Source organism: Ursus maritimus, unplaced genomic scaffold (genome assembly GCF_017311325.1).
Source record: "Ursus maritimus isolate PB19 unplaced genomic scaffold, ASM1731132v1 scaffold_5, whole genome shotgun sequence".
In the NCBI taxonomy this organism is placed as follows: Eukaryota; Metazoa; Chordata; class Mammalia; order Carnivora; family Ursidae; genus Ursus; species Ursus maritimus.
In genome coordinates, this window is record NW_024426663.1 from 52627864 (window position 1) to 52651501 (window position 23638).

The 23638-nt window shown below is 47.3% G+C and overlaps 1 protein-coding gene and 1 long non-coding RNA gene across 3 annotated transcripts in view; one reads left to right on the top strand and one right to left on the bottom strand.

The window, feature by feature from the left end:
* The window catches only part of DIAPH1 (diaphanous related formin 1), a 91893-nt gene extending 69737 nt beyond the window's left edge, over positions 1 to 22156 (top strand). For both annotated transcript variants that reach the window (XM_040622307.1, XM_040622308.1), the window contains 10 exons: positions 4457 to 4555; positions 8844 to 8938; positions 9234 to 9335; positions 9557 to 9796; positions 9931 to 10060; positions 10777 to 10901; positions 11541 to 11705; positions 11829 to 11964; positions 14064 to 14150; positions 20234 to 22156. In XM_040622307.1, coding sequence (XP_040478241.1) covers positions 4457 to 4555; positions 8844 to 8938; positions 9234 to 9335; positions 9557 to 9796; positions 9931 to 10060; positions 10777 to 10901; positions 11541 to 11705; positions 11829 to 11964; positions 14064 to 14150; positions 20234 to 20391 — 1337 coding nt within the window. In that variant the 3' untranslated portion in view covers positions 20392 to 22156. The remainder of the gene's footprint in view (positions 1 to 4456; positions 4556 to 8843; positions 8939 to 9233; positions 9336 to 9556; positions 9797 to 9930; positions 10061 to 10776; positions 10902 to 11540; positions 11706 to 11828; positions 11965 to 14063; positions 14151 to 20233) is intronic.
* On the bottom strand, positions 14133 to 20224 carry LOC121100727. The gene is made up of 3 exons (XR_005832506.1): positions 19570 to 20224; positions 18344 to 18559; positions 14133 to 14228 (listed from the first exon to the last, which is right to left on the bottom strand). It is a non-coding gene; the product is annotated as an uncharacterized LOC121100727 (long non-coding RNA).
* Positions 22157 to 23638: the final 1482 nt, after the last annotated feature.

The following is a 23638-nucleotide window of genomic DNA, read 5'->3' on the forward strand; positions in this document are numbered from 1 at the left end:
TTCTCCACTGCCTGATAGTTTGCTTCTTCAAGGACGGCAAGGGAGAAGGGTTATACAGGGTGTGTGCACTAAGAGGGGGGCCAGCTTAGGATTCTGCCCACCACATAAGGTTAGTTTTTAAGAATCTTTACCTACCCCAAAGTTGGGAAGATTTTTCTGATTTCCTCTAGAAGTTAATAGTTTTAGGTTTTCCATCTCTGGTCTATTTATGCATTTATATATATGTATGTATGTATTGAGATGTAATTCACATAAGATGAACCCTTAAAGTGAGCAAGAAATTTTAATTTGTATTACAAAAAAAAAAATTCCTGGCTTAGAATCAATATCCATCACTCTGCTCTTACATCATGTGGTCACCTCAAAATGCAAGATGGGCTAGCAAATGTGGTCCCTACCTGCACCATCATTTCCCATGACAAAAACTCCACATCATGGAAAGGGAGCAGATACTGTGGTTAGCAGTTCTCTGGGCCACAGCCCAGACTGACCCATTTTCCCAACACCATTTGTTACAGGGACTGTCTTTTTTCCATTGGATATTCTTTCTTGCTTTGTCAAAGATGAGTTGACCATACAGTTTTAGGTCCATTTCTGGGCTTTCTATTCTGTTCCATTGATCTGCGTGTCTCTTTTTGTCTCATGTGTCTCTTTTTGTCTCAATGATTACAGCTTTGCAAGTATAGCTTGAAATCCGGAATCGTGATGCCTCTAGTTTTGTTTTTCTTTTTCAGGATTGCTTTGCCTATTTTGGGTCTCTTGTGGTTCCATACAAATTTTAGGATTGTTTTTCTAGCTCTGTGAAAAATGCTGGTGGTATTTTGATAGGGATTGCATTAAATGTGTAAGATTGCTTTGGGTAGTATAGACATTTTAACAATGTTTGTTTTTCTGATCCATGATCATGGAATGTTTTACCATTTCTTTGTGTCCTCTTCAATTCCTTTCATAAGTGTTCTTCAGTTTTCAGAGCGTAGATCTTTTACTTTAGTTAGGTTTATTGCTAGGTATCCTAACTGTGTTTGGAGCAATTGTAAAAGGATTGATTCTTTGATTTCTTTTTCTGCTGCTTCATTATTGGCGTATAGAAATGCAACAGATTTCTGCATCTTGATTTTGTATCCTGTGACTGAGTTCATGAATTAGTTCTAGCAATTTTTTGGTGGAGTTTATTTTACTGATTTTTTTTTTTTAAGCAGCTTTTTGAGTCCTTGGATTTTCTCTGTTGTTTTCATTTTTATTGATTTCTGCTCTTAAATTCTTTATTTCCTTCCTTCTACTTGCTTTGGGTTTGTTTTGCTCTTTTTCTAGTTCCTTGAGATAGAAAATTGGACTACTGACTTATCTTTCTAATTTTCTAATGTAAACTTGGTGCTGTCAGTTTCACCGTCGGCACTGCTGTGGCTGTGTCCCATATGTTTTGATGTATTGTACTTTCATTTTCATTCAGTTCTGTGTATCTTAAAATTTTCTGAGACTTCCTCTTTGACTCACAAATTACTTAGAAATGGTTCTTTGGTTTCCAAATGTTTCGCTATTTCCCTGTTTTCTTTCGGTTATTGATTTGTTGTTTGATTCCATTATGGTTAGAGAACGTGCTCTGATTTCAATCCTTTAAATCTACTGGGTGTTTTTTTTTTTTTTAAGATTTTATTTATTTATTAGAGCGCGCACACAAGCCAGGGAGAGGGAGAAGCAGGCTTCCTGCCAAGCAGGGAAGCCTGACACAGGGCTCGATCCCAGGACCCTGGGATCGTGATCTGAGCCGGAGGCAGATGCTTAACCAACTGAGCCACCCAGGTGCCCTGATGATACTGATGTTTTACCAGTTCAAGTAAGCATAGAAACTTTATTTTCATTTAGGTCCCTTTACCCTCCCCAGTTTTAAATACAATTGTATTTCCTCTACATGGGGCTACTCCATTTTGGTAGAGTCAAGAAGTCCATATTGTGGTGTCTGCCCTGATTGGAGGGCGTTCTCTAATGTAGGGCAAGGATTTGGGTGGAAGCCTGTGGTGTGGGTGGTGAAAGGACTCACCTGAGGCACAACGAAGACTAGAGAAGCTCATCGAATGTACTGCTAGGGAGTGGCTGGCAGGACCGCAGAGGAGAGGCTGTCTGCTATGAGGCAGTGGGTGCGCGCTGTTTTTTAAAGAGGGAAGGTGAGGAGGTATGGCGACACACGGAATTTTCCCTTTTTTGGTAACTGTGTCTGGTTGTTAGTAGCCCGTGGGTCAGTGGATATTTTGAGGTGGGTCGCCTGATGGGCCTGTCTATTCAGTCAGGGGGTCGTAGGCTCTTTCTCCACTCCATCGCTCCAGCTCGTGGTCTAAAAGCAGCCTCTCCACAGATGATTGTCTTTTCTCTGTAGCCCTCCTGAGTTACGAGCTCTGCTAGCTCTTCATTAGTCTTGTGGTTGTTGTGAATTGCTATATAGAGTTAGATCCTCCACAAAAAGGGACCTTTTCATCCCTTTCTTTCTTGTATCTGTACTTTATTTTTTATCTTATTGCCAAGCAAAAAAGTTGAGTCTGGTTTTCTGTTTTTCAACATCAGTAATAAATACTTATTTTTCTATTTTGCCTGAATAAAATGAGAGCTTTACTTTTAACTTTCTCCTTCCCTTTTTCTACGTTTTTGTAATACAGTCTCGATGTTTTAATTCTCCATTTTTATCTGACCACCCATAATTTCCATTTTGTTATATGATATGTCTTTAGTACCTCTCTGGCTTTTCTGACCTCCCCCTCACTCCGTGCAGCCATAATGACCTTTTTGCTTTTCTTTGAGCTCACAGGGCATGCTCCTTTCTCGGGCCTTTGTATTGGTCATTGCCTCTCTTCCCGAAATGCATCCCCCTCTCCCTGAAGATACTTGGCTTGTGCTTCTACCTTCTAAAAGGTCTTTTCTCAAAAGTCACATTCTAAGACTTTCCCTCACCCCCCTAAAGGCATAAGCCATTGCCCATTAGGCCCCCCTGTTTCTTCCCTACTTGATTTTCTTTTCACAGAACTATGACTAATATAGTATTTTATGTATTAACTGATCGTCATTTCTCTTGATTAGAATATGAGTTCCATGAAGTCAGGAATCTTTCTCTGTTTTGTTCACTTTTTTTTTTTTTTTTAAGATTTTATTTATTTGGGAGAGAGAGAAGAGCGAGGGAGGAGCACAGGGGGAGGGAGAGGGACAAGCGGACTCTGCCTCGAGCTTGGAGCCTGACACGGGGCTCCATGTGGGGCTTGATCCCAGGGTCGTGAGATCATGACCTGAGCCAAAACCAAGAGTTGGACACTGAAGTGACTGAGCCACCCAGACGCCCCTCTCTTTCGTTCACTGTTGTATTCACAGTGCCCAGAATAACCTGGCACATAAAGACACTCCATAATAGGTACTCAGCAAGTGTTTATATAAGTAACTAATCTTCATGTATTTTGTATTTTCCTTCTTTGAGTTGGGACTGACAGGCCAAAGGATGAGTGTTTTTAATAGTTCTTGGAACTTTTTGCCATGCAACTTTCTTTTTTGTTTGCTTTATTTCTTATTTATTTGTACGAGGTAATACTTTTTGTGTGGTTTAAAATTCAAACAGTATGGGTGCCTGGGTGGCTTAGTCCCGTGTCAGGCTCAAGGGGGAGTCTGCTTCAAGATTCTCTCCATGTGGGGGCGCCTGGGTGGGACAGCGGTTGGGCGTCTGCCTTCGGCTCAGGGCGTGATCCCGGCGATCTGGGATCGAGCCCCACATCGGGCTCTTCTGCTGTGAGCCTGCTTCTTCCTCTCTCACTCCCCCTGCTTGTGTTCCCTCTCTCGCTGGCTGTCTCTATCTCTGTCGAATAAATAAATAAAAAATCTTTAAAAAAAAAAAAAGATTCTCTCCATGTGCCCCTCACCCCACTTGCGCACATACACACATGCACACTCTTGCTTTCTCTCTAAAATAAATAAGTCTTTTAAAAAAGAAAAATTTTATAGAGAACTCCTATTCAAGATGGACCTTGAAAGAAAATAGGATTTTTAATGGGCACAAAAGGATAACATGGTAGAAGGCTCTAGTAACAGGCTGGCAAACTACATTCCTCAGGCTGAGCACCCATTCATTTATGTATTGTCTTTGCTCTCATGCTATAGTGGCAGAATTGAGCCGTTGAGACAGATCATATAGCCTGCAAAATCTGAAATATTTACTGTCTGGTCCTTCAGAGAAGGATCTTCAAGCAAAGGTAGGATGTAGGTGGGAATTCATTATTGATAACAGTTACAGAAATGAGAATGAGGTGTTGAGTATAGTTGAGGGTGGGAGTCAGTAATGGAAGCGTGGCTAGTTAAAGAGAAGGAATACAATAGGGAAACCGTTGTTAATAGCAAGCGAGGAGGCATTCCAGGCTGGTTAAGTAGTTCAGTAAGGCCCAAATGTGGCTTGTCCATAATCATGCTTTTCTCGTCTTTCCCTTACTAGCCAAGAAGGATCAGGAAGGTGGAGAAGAAAAGAAATCTGTGCAAAAGAAAAAAGTAAAAGAGTTAAAGGTGTTGGATTCAAAGACGGCCCAGAATCTCTGTGAGTAACTCCGTGATCCCAACTCTTTGAAATGTGAAGGGGTTCTTTTAAAAACTTAATTTTGATAGAACCAGGGTCTCTTGATTTGTTGAGTTCCTGATGTATGCCAGGCATTGGATAGTGAACTTCCAGTATCTTGTTTAATTCCTCAGTAGCACTGCAAGATTATTTCCTTGCCATAAAACTAGATACTAAAAGCGGTTGAGAGTTTAGGAATTTGCCTAGTCCCATAGGTAGTGAGAGACAGGTATGGGATTTGAACCTCAGATTTTTTTTTTTTTTTTTTTTTAATTTCAAAGCCCTTACTGTTTCCATTGTATCCACAGAATAGTCTAGCCAATGTGCATTTCCTTCTTTTTTTTTAAATACTTTTAAATGCAGGCACTGGCTTGACTTCACTTAAATCTAAAATAATTTTGTGGCTTAGAATAAATAATATAAATCCTGCACTTCTCAAACTAGGATCAGAAACTCCTCTGCAAAGTTGTTACAGGTGGTCTTGTTTGATAATCAGGTGGAATGTTCATTTTTTGTTTGTTAGGCTGTTGATCTCCTTTATGCTGAGTAACAGAGATTTAAATATTTGCTCAACAAATATTTGAGGTTCTGCCATGTTACAGTCTCTGTTAGGCCCATATGAGACATGTGTTCCAGAGATGAAAGGGTATATATTCCATAAAACCCATTCACAATCTTGCAATGTGGCTGTTGTCCGCATTTTTCCAAATGAGAAGATTAAAGTTTAGATGTTGTGACTCGGCTGAGGTCACACAAGGAAACAATTAGACATACCCATAAGTAAAGTCAGGGATAGAATGAGAACAGTAAGCCCTTACATTATTCTTTGCTGTATAGTCCTAGAGCATTGACAACAAATACTACTGAATGTTGTCTGTGGGTAAGTCTTTTTATGGAGACCAAAGTTATGTGAGATGGTTTCTCATCTCAAGATTATCTCTGGGAACAGAAAACATGAGTAACTCCTATTTTAGAAAGTGATACAACACTGTGGGTACTACATGTTTTTTTCCAGTTGAGTGATAGCAATACAGAAAACAGAGCTCACAAAGAGAATGAGATTTGTGTAGGGGAGGATGGCCTAGGAGATATAATTTAGTGATTCAGAAATTACTAAGTGCCTCTTATGTGCTAGGGACACTAAGCTGAATAAGGCACAGTCCCTGTCCTCATGAAGCACGCGTCTGGTGCAGACAGAAAAGTAAATAATGGGAACCACACAGATGAAGCGCTGTGATGGAGGTGAGCTAGGATGCGGATGAGCGCTCTGGGAAAGGGGGCATCTGAGTCAAGTGCGGGCAGTACTGGAGGGAACATGTCATTCGGAAGGAGGTGCTGCTTACATGGAGTTGAAAGAACGATGAGCCAGGAGTGACATGGAGGCTGAGGGCTGGCTTGTTTCAGGCAGAGGAATGAGCACGTATGAAGGCGCAGATGCACGAAGTGACACCGTGTGGTTGGAAAACTGCAAGTAGTTGAGGACAGCTGAGTAGAGGCCATATGTGGGGGAGGAGTGGCAGGAGAAGCTTTCAAGAAATAGAACCTAAATTACCAAGAATTCTGACAGGCTTAGGCTAAGAAGTATCTGTGTTATCCTGAAGGCCTTGGAATTTATTAAAAGGATTTTAATCAGGAAAATGAGTGATAGACCCTAATTCGGGGGAATGCTACTTGGGCAGTGACTGAGGCTGGATTGCTAGGGTCTGGGAAGACTCCAGGCAGAGAGATGAATTATGTTATCACTTTAAACTAGGTTAGAGGTGATCAGGGCCTGAAACTAAAGTAGTGAGAATGAGTAGGAAGGCAGAAGATACTAAGGAGATAGAAATAACGGAACCTAGTGACTGGCTGAAGGAATGAAGGAAATGGTTTTTGGTTTTTTTTGGTTTACATCACTTTGTGGCGAGTGGTACCATTTACTGAAATAGGAAAATCCAGCCAGGGACAAGTAGAAGGGGGAGAGGGGCGGGGAACTCAAAGGCTGGAAAGGAACAACAAGAAAAATAGTATGGGGGCGCCTGGGTGGCACAGCGGTTAAGCGTCTGCCTTCGGCTCAGGGCGTGATCCCGGCGTTATGGGATCGAGCCCCACATCAGGCTCCTCCGCTATGAGCCTGCTTCTTCCTCTCCCACTCCCCCTGCTTGTGTTCCCTCTCTCGCTGGCTGTCTCTATCTCTGTCATATAAATAAATAAAATCTTTAAAAAAAAAAATGGTATGACATAGTCCTAAGAAATAAGGGTAGTCACCAGTGTCAGATGAAGACGGGAGTCTGGTAAAATCAGGACAGGACAAGCAGGTATCCTTTGGATCTGGCGTGAAGAAGGTCGGTAGCCTAAGCAAGAAGAATTTCAGCAGAGCATAGAGGTTAATCCTGTAGTGTTTAAATCCTGCTTCCAGCCCTTACTGGCAGTGTGGCCTTGGGTTTGAGTAGCTTAACTTTAAGTATTAGTTTCCTTTTCTATCAAATGGGGCTAATAATACAGACGTACAAGGATATTACGGCTAGGGTTAAATGAGATCAGGTATGTAGATTATGTTTAAATACACTGTGTGATACTCCATAAATAACTGTGGTCTTTTCATTGACTCTGGGGATAGAAGAATAGATGAGAGCTGTGGAAGTGGAAGAGAATAGACTATTGTATTTTTAGAACATTGTAAAGTGAGGGGGAAAAGTCGGTAATTAGAGAGGAATATCAGGTCAGGGTTTTTGGTTTTCTGTTTTTAAGATAGTAGAAACTTGGAGGGCTTCGGGGGCGTGGGGGAATGGAATAGGCCGGTGATGGGTAGTAAGGAGGGCACGTATTGCCTGGTGCACTGGGTGTTATACGCAAGTAATGAATCATGGAACTTTACATCAAAAACTAGGGATGTACTGTATGGTGACTAACATAATAAAAAATTATTATTAAAAAAAAGATAGTAGAAACTTGGTTATGTGTATATGCAGAAGGAAAAGGTCTTCAAGGCCACCTGTTCTACTGAAATACAAGAAAAGGATGAGCACATGGGTATAGTTGCTGATAAGCTTACACAAGTGTTGGCACAAGTTTTCTTCTAGGCAATTCCAAATAGTCCTTACCCGAGCCTTTTCTGGCTTGGCTCCTGCTGAAAGCCCCCAGCGAATAAGAGAATGCTTATTAGCAAGTAATTTGACCAGTGGCTTTAGTTTGTTTTTGTTTTTTTTTTTCAGTGAAGAGGAACAAGATTTTTTAAAGAAAAATCGGAAGTGGTGGGACAGTTGGGAGAATGGGGATACTTTGGAGGAAATTTCCAAGAGGGCCTCACGTAGAGTAGGGACGCACAAAGGACTGCTAGGCAGCACTGAGCCCGTCACTGTTGATGAACTGTGATCTGCAGAGTCTTCGCTAGCAGTGTTCACCAGCCCAGGTGCAAGGAGAGATGACATGGTTGGATTGACCGGGAATTGGGAGGAGAAGAAAACAAGAATAGGAACAGTAGTAATAGAGATGGCAGTAATAGTAGAGATCGGACAAAGCTATAGACTGTAGGGTCTAGGTGAAGGAGAGAAGGCAAAGTGAAACTCGTACATTTGGTAAGCGCTCGCTCTGATGAGGTCGAAGGGTCATTGCAGAGGCTGGTAAGAGAACTGAGGACAGGAAGTATTTGTTGGGGAACGGGATATGGCAATTTAAGAATCAGGGCATTTGAGGGGCGACTGGGTGGCGCAGTCGTTAAGCGTCTGCCTTCGGCTCAGGGCGTGATCCTGGCGTTCCGGGATCGAGCCCCACATCGGGCTCCTCCGCTATGAGCCTGCTTCTTCCTCTCCCACTCCCCCTGCTTGTGTTCCCTCTCTCGCTGGCTGTCTCTCTCTCTGTCAAATAAATAAATAAAATCTTAAAAAAAAAAAAAAGAATCAGAGCATTTGAAGGCAGTAGCAGCTTTGAGGATGGAGTCATGGGAGTGGGAAACTAAAAATAGAGTGAGGTGAGTATCTTGGATGTATATATAGAAAAAAGATCAAAATCTTCCTGTGTGCACAAAGGCCAGGAGCCACAGTGTTTGTAGAATGTGGTGCTTGGAACAGTGTAGCTGGTGCATGAGAGAAAGAGCTGGGAGGTGGGAACCTTAGACGTTGGACTCAGGAACTTGGATTTTAACTACCCAGGCAGTGGAGAGCTGGTGGAGGTTTCTGATAGTGACTTTAAAAGAAAACTTAGGCAAATAGACCAGCAGAGGTTTGTAGAATAGGCTGGAAGGGAGAGGAGAGTGAGAAGAATGTGTCTTTGATATCTCATTTTCTGGCAGCCATCTTTCTGGGTTCCTTCCGCATGGCCTATCAAGAGATTAAGAATGTCATCCTGGAGGTGAACGAGAGTGTTCTGACTGAGTCTATGATCCAGGTAAGGAGCAGGATCACTCTGTGGGAGCTGGCTCTTGGCGTCAAGGTACACTAGCCTCATCTGTTTAGAGGGCGAGGTCCTCTAGCCCTGGCGCTTACAGAATGCTGGCTTTGGGTCAGTGTCCGTCCACCTCGCCGGTGGTTAGATTATTTCTGGTATATTTTTTCAAAAGTCCTGCCATCTCACTAGCTGTCCCAACCCTCAGCCCCTATGTCCTTCTTCGTGGTCCTTAGAGTGGGGGACTGACAGGAGGCTCAAGCCCTCAGCTCCTGAGACCAGACCTTCTCGCTTTCAGAACCTCATTAAGCAGATGCCAGAGCCGGAGCAGTTGAAAATGCTCTCCGAGCTGAAGGATGAGTACGACGACCTGGCTGAGTCAGAGCAGTTCGGTGTGGTGGTGAGTGAGGCCTGTGGCGAGCAGCTCTTCTCTGACTCCCTTGCTCCCCTTCTCCCCTAGAGCAGCTGGGGCACTCGCTCCTCGCCTTTTGCCTATTTTGAACCTCTCTTCCTCTCTGATCGGTGCTGTGGAACTCACGGCCTCCCATACGAGGCTCAGCCTGTTTTTTCTGCCTCACGCTCCCTGTTGGCTGTGCTGGAACTGCTTGTCTTCCCCACCAGATGGGCACTGTGCCCCGCCTGCGGCCTCGCCTCAACGCCATCCTCTTCAAGCTACAGTTCGGTGAGCAGGTGGAGAATATTAAGCCAGAGATAGTTTCTGTGACTGCCGCGTGTGAGGAATTACGAAAGAGTGAGAGCTTCTCTAGCCTCCTGGAGATTACCTTGCTTGTTGGAAACTATATGAATGCTGGCTCCAGGAATGCTGGTGCTTTTGGCTTCAACATCAGCTTCCTCTGTAAGGTGAGCCAAGTGGTTAGAGCAGAATGACAGAAGGGGAAGGCTGCTGGCCTCTGTGGGCGCCCTGTGGTGAACTGTTGTTGGCTCAGGGGATCTTGGGCGTGTCAGGACTAACATGTTTCTCGTCTTCTCCCAAGCTTCGAGACACCAAGTCCACAGATCAGAAGATGACGTTGTTGCACTTCTTGGCTGAGTTGTGTGAGAATGACTATCCTGATGTCCTGAAGTTTCCAGATGAGCTTGCCCATGTGGAGAAAGCCAGCCGAGGTGGGTCAGGTTGAGGGGAAACTAAAAGGCTGTTCCAGGCCCCCAAAATCTCTGCATCGGGTTGGAAATAAGACACAGTCTAGGTCTTAGATAGTTTTCAGTTCTGCCTATTTTAAGCGGGAATGGGAGAGGGTGTAGGCCACAGGGGAAAGGATTATCAGGCAGAAAGGAGGCCTTCGTGTACAGAAGTGAGAAGCATTCTATCCCTTCCTAAGGAAACACCAAATACTAAAAAAAAAAGAAAAAGAAAGAAAGGCAGGTGTTTTTTAGTCTAGGTCAGCAGTTCTTTTTATTCAGAAAGCACGGACCAGATTGACAAAAATCAGGCCTCACCATCCTGGAACAAGGCACAGAAAAAGCAGCATTCAGTAGAAACGGGAACAGATTTCTGCCCTTCCTCTGTATTTCTGTGTATAGCTCCTTCCTGCCAAACTCTGTTCTCTAAAATAAATGAGACCAAGATCCCAGGGAATTTCACAGGTTCTTGTTAAATTAGATGAAGCCTCTCTTCTTCTTGTGGAGGTTGGAGGTTCGGACATCAGGTAACTTACAGTTTAAGTGGAAAGATGAAAAGTGCAATTTGTGGAACAACTTGGAGGAGAGGACGTGAGAGCTACAGCTCAGCGTGTGCACTGACGCTGTGCCCCCACAAGCAGAAGCTGAGGGTTTGGGCACTGGGAATAAACTCTTGCTTTCTTTTTTTGTGTCTCCTTTAGTTTCTGCTGAAAATTTGCAAAAGAACCTAGATCAGATGAAGAAACAAATTGCTGATGTGGAACGTGATGTTCAGAATTTCCCAGCTGCCACAGATGAGAGAGACAAGTTTGTTGAAAAAATGACTATATCCTTTCTTACGAGCATCCTAGGGATGCTCCCTAGGATGGGAAGGAAAACTTTCCAGGGAGAGGACAGCAGGAGAGATCTGGTGATAAATTTTTCCTTCTTTAAAAAGACTCTTAAATTCTTTTCATTAAATACATAGTTCTTGAAAGCATTCTCATTGTTGTAGTAAGCATACCACTAAAATTCTGCTGTGATCCCTTGCCCTCTGCCCCATCTCCCCTCCACTCGAGTGCCACACGCACCACACACACACACGCATACAGACCCAGACACACACGTATTCTCTTCTCTCTCCTCTTCCCAGAGGTAACCACCGCCCCTGCACTCCTCATTTTTACCTCATGAGTTTATTTTAAACAAAAACTGTCTTGTGTTTCTTCTTGCACATACTGGTTCTTAGCCCCGGCTCCACAGCAGGACATGCAGAGCCACCCCTCTAACTGCCCCCTCCTGTTCTGTAGGTGAGCCGGTTTATGGTTTACCATTGCCCTGTTTTGGCTATTTCGATTGCTTCTCGCCTTTCTCTTACAGCGTTGTATTGACCATGCTCGTGGTGCCAGCAGGCACCTCTGCATGTCCTCGGGGCTAGGGCGGTGGGTCCGCTTCCTGGCCTTGGCCCTTGACGCGCTGGCCGCACAGCTTCGTGAAGGACGCACAGGAGCAGTATGACAAGCTGCGGATGATGCACTGCAACATGGAGACCCTCTATAAGGAGCTGGGCGAGTACTTCCTCTTCGACCCCAAGAAGGTGTCGGTGGAAGAGTTCTTCATGGATCTGCACAACTTTAAGAATATGTTTCTGGTGAGCCAGGGATACCTGCTGGCTGAATCTTTCGTGGACGTTTCTCACTTTCCACATCGGTTGGCGTGGGGTGGGCCGACGTGCAAGTGCACACATGCCCACGTGCTTTGTTTTCCTCCGCAGCAAGCAGTCAAGGAAAACCAGAAGCGGCGGGAGACCGAGGAGAAGATGCGGCGAGCAAAACTAGCCAAGGAGAAGGCAGAGAAGGAGCGGCTGGAGAAGCAGCAGAAGAGAGAGCAACTCATAGACATGAATGCAGGTAAGAAGCGGAGGAGGAGGAGGACTGATGGGTTGAAACAGGAACACCTGCAGGGCTCCTCTGCCTACAGTCTCAAGGCCAGAGAGAACAGCTCATGTCTGAGCTCAGCTCCTGGCAGAAGATCGTTGGCAGCCTTTTACCTCCAAGAGCCTGACGCTGGACTCGAACCTCAGCTGCCCTGCGTGCGCATTCCTGCGCTCCGTGCTCGGCCCCCTCTCTCTTCTTTGCTAGTTCCTGCATTATGTCTCCTCTCCAGTGGGTTTAGTGTTGCTGTAACACATACTTTTCCGCCTGGCCAAATGGTCTTCTGGCCCGTTTTTGTACCATCTACATCTTTCATTCTTTTCCCCAAAATGCTTTCCTGGCCTTGCTCCTGTCTTTCAGTGGTGGCTTGTCCTCCCTGTCTTATCTTCACTAAGTACTGTGTGCTCAGTACCTCCGCACAGTTCTACACACTGTGTACACGCATCACTGCGCATACCTACGAGGTTATAAAAGGATTGAACTTCTGGAGAAGGGGGCATGAGAGCTGGCCACTCTTTTTTTTCTTTAGCAGAATCTGTTTCACTACAAGAAGCATGTCTTTGTTGAAACATATGGGCTCAATTACTGGCCTTCTGCTTCCTGTCTCTGCTGCCTTCCTGCTGCTGCTACCCTGCCCCCTCTGTCTGCTGCTTCTGTGGGGAGCAGGGATATAGCATGCATCGTGCATGGCACTGAGCTGTGCCACCCTTCTGGAACCTGAGGGAGTACGAGCCATCTAAATAAAGGCTGGGGCGATGGGGTAACTGGGTGATGGGCATTAAGGAGGGCACGTGATGTGACAAGCACTGGTATTCTGTGCAGCTGATGAATTACTGAACACTACATCTGAAACTGATGATGTACTATATGTGGGCTAATTGAATTTTTAAAAAAAAGTAAAGGAGTTCTTAGGGCTTCCAAGTCCGGCAAGAATCAAAGTGCTTTGCTGAGCACAAGAGGCCAGAGCTGCTCTAGCACCTCTTGTTCCCAAGGACTTTTCTTTGGCAGCTCCTGTTGTGGTAAGGCTAGCGACCTGAAGGAGCTGAACAGCCTACATTTTTTTCTTTTCTTGATACTCTTCTGGGAAGCAGTCCACAGTTGTTTAGTTATATAGAAGCCACAGATTTTGTTCTACTGCTCATGCTGTTGAAGCCCACACCCAGTATCCTTTACCTTCCCCCCGTTTTCCCCTGGGGGCCAGGATTTGTCCGCAGGTACTGTCTAGGATGCCTCAGGGGAAGGTGGGGTCAGCGGACACGCAGGATGAGGGCTGCACCCCGTTATCTGGTAGTGCAGCAAGCCCTGGTTCAGGACCCCACGGCGAGCCAGTGAGGTCGGAATGTAGGTCAGCTGCACTGGTGATGTTTAGCCAGCAGGTGGCGCTGGGAGCAGTGAGCCCAGCCCTGTAGCTAGCAGCCTGCAGGCTCCTTGGGATTTCAGTTTCAGATTTCACCACCCAGAGCTGTTGCCATGGAAACAGAGCCAGGCTGGAACAGGGACTCTCCATTAACTCTTTACATTCCAGCCAGGATGCTCCTGCTACGTGCTGAGCTGGCTTCTGGAAGGTGCAGCCACAAGGGGCAGTACTTAAGTAAAAGTCAATCTTGATTGGGGCTTGTCTCTTTTTTCCTCAACCCTGCTCTGAAACTGGAACCAGGCTCTCCCTGATGAGTTTATAGGAATTAGAGTGAAACACTTTTGGATAAAGAGCAAGTGATACAGTTGCATATTAATTTTCATAATACCAGTCTCTCTGCTTAAACTGGCATTGGAGTTGGGCAGTTCTGCACTTCTCTGTGCTAATCCCGGGTGGGTTGGGAAGGAAGGTACTGCAAGGAAATATCCCAAGGTTTGCATTGGTTAGTAGGCAGCAGAACCTTTTCTTGTAACCGCTGTCGAACAGATGCAAGTAGACATGGGCTGTGAGGCTTGAGGTTGAGCCCCATGTCTGCTCTGAGTCCTCAGCCCCCGTGGGTGTGGGGTAAGCTGGGCAACAGTCATACAGTTGGTGTGGGACTCAACACTGTATGCTGCTCACGCTGAAGAGCTTACATCTCCATTTTTGTTCGTGACAGAGGGCGATGAGACCGGTGTGATGGACAGTCTTCTGGAAGCTCTGCAGACAGGCGCAGCATTCCGACGGAAGAGAGGACCCCGTCAGGGTAAGTGAGCAGATGGAGCCCAGCCTGGGCATGTGGAAGGGGTGAGGTCTCTCTGCTCCTCGTCCTGCTTCTCTTGGGCTAAAGAACAGATGAAGATGCTCTGAGGGTTTGGGAACTTCCTCACAATAGTCCCTGCGTCAAGAGTGGGTTGTCCAGTCCTCTACCTCCCATGTTAGAAAGGCCTTCAGGCACTGATAGCAGACCTGTTATATCTGATGATGATTGTGCTTCTCCCCATTTTTGAAGCAGAAACCTGGAACAGGTGACCCATGGTGCAGGATACAGAGATTTGGGTGGGTGTTTGCGGGTATGAACAAAAACTGAGCTAAATATAAAAGTGTACATTAGATGTAGAAAAAAGTCAAGGGCCCTTACTCTCAACTTCACAAGCAGAAAAGATACAGAGAGGAGATTAGGCATCATTATCCTCAGAGGAAGTAATATAGAGGAGCAATCCAGTGGAAGAATTGTGTCTGTCCCTCTCCTTGGGTGCAGTAGCCTGCACTGCTTTTGTCTTCCCCAGTGACTCCCCCTCAGGCTCCCCTCCCAACCCTCTGTACATTTCAGTGGATTAAGTTGAGTCAGAGCCTCTAAGAAGAATTATGGGGAGAGGAGGACAAATGATCCAGGCATTAGTGTGGGGAAGGATTGATGGATAAGCTTCCTTAGAAGAAAGCACACAGTGGCCAAGAGACTAGTCCAGGAGAAGGTACTACAGCCAACACTATCCCTCATGTGGGGTTGACCTGCACTGTTGTGTCTGGTGAGGGCCCTTTTGGACTAGGAGTGATGGCTTCTTTCCTGGTTTGAAGGGTGGGAATAACAGAAAAGGCAGTCGCGAAGGGTTTCCACTTTCAAGAGAGTAAAAGCTGTGTTCCCTGGCTGGGCTGTTCTGTAGGTCTGTGTGATAAGAGCTTTAAGGTTATTGGAAGGAGTTGTTGTGTAGCTTGCTTTGGCCTCTGAAGGGCTTACAGTAAGTGTCATAGCCTGGACAGGGGTCCTCCAGATCAAGGGTGTAGAGCATGCTAGCCCACATAAACCTAGTGTCCCAAAGGTTGCTCTCTGTTCCTGCCCGTACTCTGAATTCCCAAAGGAAAATTCCCTTCTGAGGGCTCTTCCGTATGACTTCAGAACCTTCCCTAAGTAGGAGAATCCCTAGTTACAAGTCGTCTCCATTTTCCGGCATCCTTTTGCCAGGCTTCATAGTGGGAGGAGAGGTGGTTATGATGGGCTTAGAATTTCCTGGCATAGTGCATGAAATCATACAGATTGGTGTTTGGGTGGAGAGAGCAGCTAGTAGTAGTTCTTTAGTTTGTAGAGGTTCTTATGAGAATGTTTTTTACGCACGCCCCCCCCCCCGCCATGTGGCCTTACTTTAGGCATTTCTAGCCAGATGAAAGTACATTGCACCTCACTGTTCACTCTCTCAGCTAAATGCCATCCTGCATCCAACTGTTGGTGGGGAATTCCCTTTTTAAGCCTCTTCCTATGAAACTACTAGAATCCCAGATGCTTCCTGTACACAGGCAGCCAGACACCAATGGCTTCCCTCTGCGGGGGAGGCCCCATTCTCTATGTCTTCCCAAGTAGGAAACCAGGATTCGCCGACAGAGGAAGCAGGGATTTTGTTGGAACATAACCTTTCAGCAGAGGATCTAAATTAGTCAAAGTGCTGTTCCCCAGTGCAAGAAGGCATAGGAGACTGATACTAGGACATACTGGAGCAGAGAAGCACATACCACTTAAATTAGTTCCATCCTGTAACCTAATCTTTCTGGGCTGTAGGTTCACAGAACAGGGCTGAATGTATCTGGGAGAATCTGTCCGGGGAGACCTTTCTGGTTACTCTGGTATGGTGCTTAGGGGGGTACACTCACATGCTGTGATGTGATGTGGCCTCACGCTAGACATGAAGACTCTATCACAGTCCGAAGAGCATCGGACTAGGTAGAGATCAAAAGAGCCAAACTCAAGTCTAACTCCGATGCTGTCCAGGGTGCCTTAGACAAGTTTTGGGGACTCCGTTTCTTCATGAGTTGGACTAAAATGGTTTCTTGGGTCTTTTCTAGCTTTAAAAATTTTTTATTGTCCAGCAACAATAGAATTAAGAGAAGACAAGAAAGAGGCTGGACTCAGAAGGCCCCATTCTCAAACTATAAAGGCTGTGGGTTTCCCTCAGTGGCTACTGGACTTAGCTGGTCCACTCCTTGCTTGACCGCCTCTATTCCTCATGGCCAATTGCCTTGAGCCAAAAAACTGAAGCACTAGCGAGCGGATCTGCCTCACAGCCCTCCTCATTCCTAGGGAGGCAGCTGTCCCTGCCTTAGAGACACTGGCCTTTTCCATAGGATTTAAAGGCACGTTTAAAAAATAAAAGTCTTCCGGTCTCTGGAGACCTGAGGGAGTGTAGACAGAGTACAGAGTATACAAAGCACCATTGAGGGGCTGGAAGAGGAGAGTTACTATCAGGGCTGGTTCATTAAAAGTGACTTGTAAGCTGCTGTGATCTGCAGGGTGTGGGAGAACAATGGTTTGAGTGTCAAAGAGAAGAATCCATGTGATTGTATCACAGCTACTATTTCAAGCTGATGATTGAGTCAGCGTGTAGTTTTAATGACTCAACTTTATCTCCATGTCTGAATTGTGGCCTCTTATACAGGCCATCTGCTCAAAGTCAAGGGAAGAAACTGGTCTTTCTCTTCCTTTCCTTCCCTCTAAGCTCCACCTCCACTAACAGAACCTTAGAGTCTGGAGAGCCTCTAAAGGCCTCTAGAGATCAGCATCTGCCCTCCACACAGAGGAGAGCAATTAAGACCCAGAGAAGCTCTGGCTGGGTCAGCTCTACAGAGCTGGCTGATGCTAGAGCGAGAACTCTAGGCCCTTTTTATGATTCCAAGTCCAGGGCTGTGGCCACTAAGCCTCCTTGATGGAAAGGAGAGGACAGTGACCCCCTCTGTGGGGGCCAGAAGTATTCTTTCCTACCTTCGAGTGAAGAGAGCACTGGACACGGTACGGGTGCTTTGGGGAGTGTCTGACGACTACCTGTCTGTAGAAGGGGAAGAGTGTTTCCTATACCACCACCTCTTCTCCGTCTGCTTTTGTGAAAATAGGACAGGAATTATAATTAGGTGACTTTTAGACAGTAATGAGTTCTTTAGGACAGTAATGACTGCCCCATCTGTCCTAGTTTCCTCTCCCCCAAGGAAGCTTATTAACAAGAACACTTCCTCTTCAGGTGCAGTTTCTAGCCTGTGTTCTGTGAATGTCTTTTTCCAAATCATTGACCTTTTTCTAATTCATCTGTATGGGTGTTATATATGGTTGGTGGGTTTTGCTGGTGTGTTTATCCTAGCCCACCCGAACGCCTAGGAATCTGGCTTCAGAGAGCTTTGACCAGTGTCTCAAGATAGTTCCCTTTTCCCCACAGGCTATGAGACCGTTGTGTTGTGAGGTAATGATTCTCCCTGATCTAATACAGTCAAATTATGTATCTGCTTCTATGGCTACTTTTCAGTAGTCTCGAGTACCCAAGCCAGGGAAAGGAGGGGAAAAGTCACTTTCTCTGGATTGTTCAAACTGTTGAGTATAATTGTGGCCCTGAAGACAAAGTGGAAACCAGGATTCTTCTGTTGGTTCTCATTTCTGGTTCTGACCTTAGCCACATCATGCCATCCCTAGTGTGCCTACACTCTAGGCTTAAAAGGGAAGTTTTGGTCTTCTCCCCACCTCCCATCCATTCTTAGTTTTTATGAAATCGGTAGTGCATCAGAATCTTTTGGAATCTAGAAGATGTAGAAACAGTGCTTGATGAGGTACAACTGGTATCATCTTAGTTTAGAGAAAGAAACCACAGAGAAACAACACAAGACGTGCCACACTTGAACTCTGACTTTTCCCATGTTTCCCATGTTGCCCACGACAGGTGTCTCTGAAGCCCCAGTGTTTTTTTTCTTCTGGGGTCTGGAGTCAGAAATTCTTTCAACATAACCACCCCTTTAGTCACACACAAGCAGTTGGCAATATTTTCTCAACTGCTAGAGATTGAAAGCACAAGGGCACCAAAGTGACAAGCCACTGCCTTTCTGGCCATGAGAAGTAGGGTCCTAGAGAAGGGATTCATTCAGAAAAGAGCTGAAACTAAATGGGTCTGAGGAAGACTTTGCTGGAGAGACTAATAAGATAGAAGCATCTACCTGTAGACCTTCCTCGTCACACTCCGGGGGGCTCCTTTCCCCTCCTGTCAGTCACCGAGGCCAGAGCATGTGTTCATAATCCAAGGAGTGGTTTCTGTGAGCGGCCTGGAGTCTGGGTCACGTACCTTCCACCTGGAACCAGATGATGAGCCCTTGTGCTGGTCAGTCAGGGCCTTCACTCTTCCTTCTCCTCTTGTTAGACGGTCCCTTGTGCCCCTGGGAGGAGGAGTTGGAGGAGGAGGAGACCTATACATTGGTAACCTGTGGGCATGCCGCGTGCTCCCTGACCCGTGGGTGACCTCTGACGTGTGAACACAGTGGTGCTGCGTCCCATTTCTGGGGAGCCCGACAGCCCTGCTGAAAAGCTGGGCCTTCTGACCCTGTTTGGCTTCTACCCTGCCTAAAGCTTCTTGCTGGTCTACACAAGGCCCCGGTGTTCTGGGCGCTTTGTTCACCGCCTCCTCTGGCCCTGGCCTTCCTGTGCATGTCCCGGAGCTGCCCCCCTCCTTCGGTCTTCCTGTGGGAGTGCGGGGCTCTTTTCACCTGTCCCTGCTTCTTTAAGGCTTAGGCACTGCTTTCTCCATTCATCTTTCCTGTGACCCAGCTAGCGGGGTTTTTTGAGGTATAAATCAAATGCTTAAAATGCATCCTTTTAAAAGTATATATGCTTCAGTGGTTTTTAGTATAGTTACAAGTTTGTGCAAACATCACCACTCTCTAATTCCAGAGTATTGTGATTATCCCAGAAAGAAACCCCATCCCCATGAGCAGTCATTCATCTACGTTCTGTCCCCCTGGATGTGCCCAATCTAGACATTTCACAGAAACAGAATCCTAGCACATGTGGCCTTTGCGTCTGACTTCTTTCAGCCCAGGCAGGCGGCTCTTTGTGTACGTGTGGTCTCTGTGCTGTTTGTAGGGCATGGGAAGAGGCAGAGAGCATGAGCTGGGCATAGTCCCAAGAAACTGCCTTTGTGTTGAAGATACTGGGGCCATAAATCTACATTCCATAAATTAATAGGAGTCTTACGGATGGCTCCCAGAAGTTAGACCAGAAACTCATGGATTGATTGGTTCTTCTCTTCCTGTTTCAGATGACAGCTGGAGTGTCACAATCCCTTAGCCTACTGGGTTGATTTCTTTGTAGGGGGCCCGTCCTTGACCCCAGCTCTCCCTTCCCTGACATACCTTTCCTGACCCACCCACCCCCACAGCCACATACATACCTTATAGGGCCCTTGGCATGCATATCACACTGCTACCCTTCAAGAGGTGGGAAAGAGCTGGGCATGTGGGCACGGGGAGAGGGCAGGAGGGCTGGTGGAACATTTGGGAGTGTGACATGCATGTGATGTCACTGCATGGCTGCTGCTCTGCTCCTCGTTGCAGGAGTCGCCCCAGGCAGCCTGCGGAAGGCCTTCCTCTGCTTGGGACAGCCCTCCCCAGGGCTGACTCAAAATGGTTTGGGTATAGGAGATTCCTGGAAACTGCCAAGAAAACAAAAATAATACTCTTTACTAAGCTTGGTTCTATTTAATTTCAACAACCCGGTGATGAGAAAACCCATTCTGAGTACTTCATTTCTCCTTCAGTTTTACACAACAAACTTGAACCACATTGTGTCTGTCTTGCTATATTCAAACCTGTGCCGTTTCCACACAGGAAGACAGGCACACGGCTTGCACCCTGACCTTACATTCTCTGCACCTAGAAAGTCTGTTCCACATGTTCTTGGATCTCTGCCTCTCCTTCTTTAAAATAAGGGTCTCTCTGAACCAGACCGTGCAGCCCCCTTTGCATGGCTTCAGGCTGAATGTCTGCTACAGAGTTGGAAAGGAATTAGAAATTGGGCCTTCTGTGGACAAGATCTCTCATGTCTTCTCTTTGCAGCCAACAGGAAGGCCGGGTGTGCAGTCACATCTCTGCTAGCCTCGGAGCTGACCAAGGATGACGCCATGACTGCTCTTCCTTCTAAGATAGCCAAGAACAGTGAGGGAGTCCCCACAATCCTGGAGGAAACCAAGGAATTGGTTGGCCGTGCAAACTGAGTCCTATGGCCACAGCAGCTCCCCGGGGCGCCCCAGACTGTCTTGCCCTGTAGCCTGTGCGTAAAGGGTCATGGAAATATTCCTCTGGGGTGGCTGCTCCCATTACCCTGACCCTTTCTCTCTGGCCTGCCGCTCTCTGTACATCACACAAGCTTCAGCTGCCTGGAGGCCAGCAGGAAAGGGCAGTGGGGGGGGGGAGCAGGGGGAGGCCTGAGCCCAACCCAGCCAGCCCTGGCTGTTGTTATTACCAAAGCAGGCTCCGTGTTTGCTGCCTTAACCCCAAGTGTCTCCTCTCTGTCACCGAGGCCTTGTCTCAGACCAGGCCCCACCTGCTTCCCAGCCCCTGCCTTTCCAGTGGGCTTTCACCTGGGTCAATCTTGCTGGGTTTGTGCTTTTCTTTTGTGGTTTCTCCAGCCCTGAGAACAGCATGGGGCTTGTGAACCTTTGGGCTCTATCCCTCCTTTCATTGCTGTCACCTCTGCTCTGCTCTTCCCTCTCCTGGTTATTGTTATTTATTACTAGTGGTGTGACAGTGGGAGCCATGCCCAGAGAAGTGGGGAGCAAACCCCACCCTTACTGCACCTTCCTGGGAAAGGCCTCCCAGAACAAAAAGGACCTGGACCACTTGATCTGTTCCACCGTGGCCGAGAGCCTAATAGGGAGGCAGGGTACAGAGACATTGTGGGACCTGTCTCCAGCCTGCTGCCATGTTTGAGGACCCTGCCCCAGGCTGCCAAGCCACGGTCACTCCTCACACCTTCCCCAGAGCTTTGGTGCATCTCATCTGGAGTATGGGCTATACTGTGACTGTCCGAACGCCTCACCCTCTGTCTCCAAGGAAATGGGAGGTGGAGCCTCCTGGCTGAGAAATTGTTTTGCAAATGGATCTATTTTTATATGAGATTTTTTTTTTTTTTTTAAAGAAAATAACTATCCTTCCCCCTTTCCCCTCCATACTGTAAGAGGCTCTAATGGCAGGTCACAGCGACCCTGGACCTCCACGTCAGCCCTAAAGCCTTCTGGGCCCTTGAGGCCAGTGCAGATTCTCTCTCCCATTATCCAGTTGGGGGCAGGAGGAAGCTTTTCTCTGATAGAGCTGCACCGGGCCTAAGAATAGTGGGAGCTCTGAGACCACAGAGTTTTTATGTATTTATCAAGCCAAATGTGCAAATGCTAACTGGACTCTGAGCAAGGAAGCACAGGAGTGTCGCCCCACAGCATCCCCCGCTTCTGAACAGTGGGCAGGCCAAAACTGTTCAGTAGCCCCAGCTCCAGGAAGCTCGCTCTGATTCTCTGGCTCAAGGTGACACTTTGCCCTCCTTGTGCTTTTAGCTTCCCACCCCAGGTAGGGAGAGAGAATGACACGGTTAGGGCTTGACCCAGAATGAGAGTTGTTGGAGCAAAGGGGAAACTTAGGCAACCTAAGGGTTCCTTCCTGCAGGGAGGCCTTCGGGCCAGGATCCGGGGTGCTGGTTGCTACAGCTGCCTGTGTGTGAAGGGGCAACAGCAGCTCCTTTGAGCTCTTCCCTGGAAGATGGGGGTAGGGAGGTGGCTGCCTCCCTGGGTCCCCTCCTCCTCCCTGCTGACATCTGGGGCTTTGACCCTTTCTTTTTTAATCTACTTTTGCTAGGATGCATTTAATAAAAAAAAAATTTAAAAAAAAGACAGTGCAAACCTGTTTCCCTTGCCTTTTGGGCTTCTGGGATGTCATCACCTCCAGTTTATTGGGTTTGTTTCCAACTGTTAATAAAGCATTGAAACAGTACTGCCTTACCGCCTCCTTTGTGAGTTTAAGCTGTTTTCCAAAGCCGTGTTTGACCTGACAAATCAATGTCAAAAAGTTGAAGGTACTCTCCCAGCTCCTTATAGAGGGTCTCCATGTCACAGTGCATCACCCTTGCTTCTGCCCTTGCATTTGCCAGACATCAAGAAATGGGGCCCCAGTCCCACCCCACCCCACCTCCCCTCCACATTGCTGCTTGGTGGCTTGGCCCTTTTCTTGAACTCAATTCTAGCTCCCCACCTTCCTCATGCCCCCAGTACCTGTGCCTCTTTTACTGAGGGAACCATTCTCCCATCTCCCCTCTTCTATCCCCATGCTCCCCCCACCCCCGCCCCAGGCCTTTTTGGTGGCCACAGACCACACTTCAGGCTAGAGGAACTTACAGTGGGGTGGAAACCTGAGGCTGCCAGCAGAGGTCAAAAGCCAGAGGTCATACTCCAAGCAACCTTCTGCTCAGAGCCATACTTGTGCACATTGTGACCTGCACAAAGGAATCTTACAAGCTGTGAGCAGACCCAGAATAGAGAGCAGAGGCCCGAAGAGGACCACAAAACCATTGGGACAGGTTCTAGAAGTGCAAATAAAAACCTTTTAAATAGCCCTGGAGCCTGGGCAACTGGCTCCCCATCATGGCGGGGGTGGGGCGGAGGGTGTGGGGGTGGGTTGCCTGCCTCCTCCTCCCCCACCGGAGGCCACGCTTTTCTGGCTCAGAGCTTTACAGGCGCGCATACCAATTAGGGGACCAACCACAGCTGCTCATACGCTCTGCTCTGCCAGTCTACTGCCGTGCCTGGAATAGAACCCAGGCAGCCAGCACCCCGCCCTCTGCAGCCTGGCTCTCAGAAACAAAACCCTGCTTCCATCTCAAACCGCGCACACCACCCTTCCTCCCACGCAGGAGAGTCGCCTCCAGATGCTTAGTTGGAAGGCTTGGTTTCCATGACAACAGACTTCAGGAGCTGGCAGAACATGTGACCCGGCTCTGAGATGATGCGCAGAGGAAGCTCAGAGACAACCTCCTTCCACCCTGCGGTTAGCCATCCCCTCACTGACCCCCCAGATAACCCCAGTGGGTCTGTGTTTCTGTCCTCCCGCTCCGCCTTCTCGCCTTCGTACTTCCTGCAGCTCCTCTGGCCGCAGCAACCTCGAATCCCACTGTGCTTCAAGGAAGCAGGCAGAGGAGGAGGGGAGGGGAGGACGGCTAACTGAAGAGGGAATGGAAAAGCGGGGGGGGGGGGAGGGAAGGAGGGAGGACGATCTGGGTCTTCGGGCAATCTCATTACACACTTTTCAATCCCCTTGACACCACGGCCCCTCCCGAGAAACAGGAATGCGCGTTCCAATTTCCTTGGCTTTGCTGCAGCGAGTAGTAAGGTGAATTCCAGATGGGTAAACTGAGGCCCAGGCTATTATAGACTGGGCCTTTGGAGAAGCGCCTCCGGCATGCCCTCCCACTCCCACCGT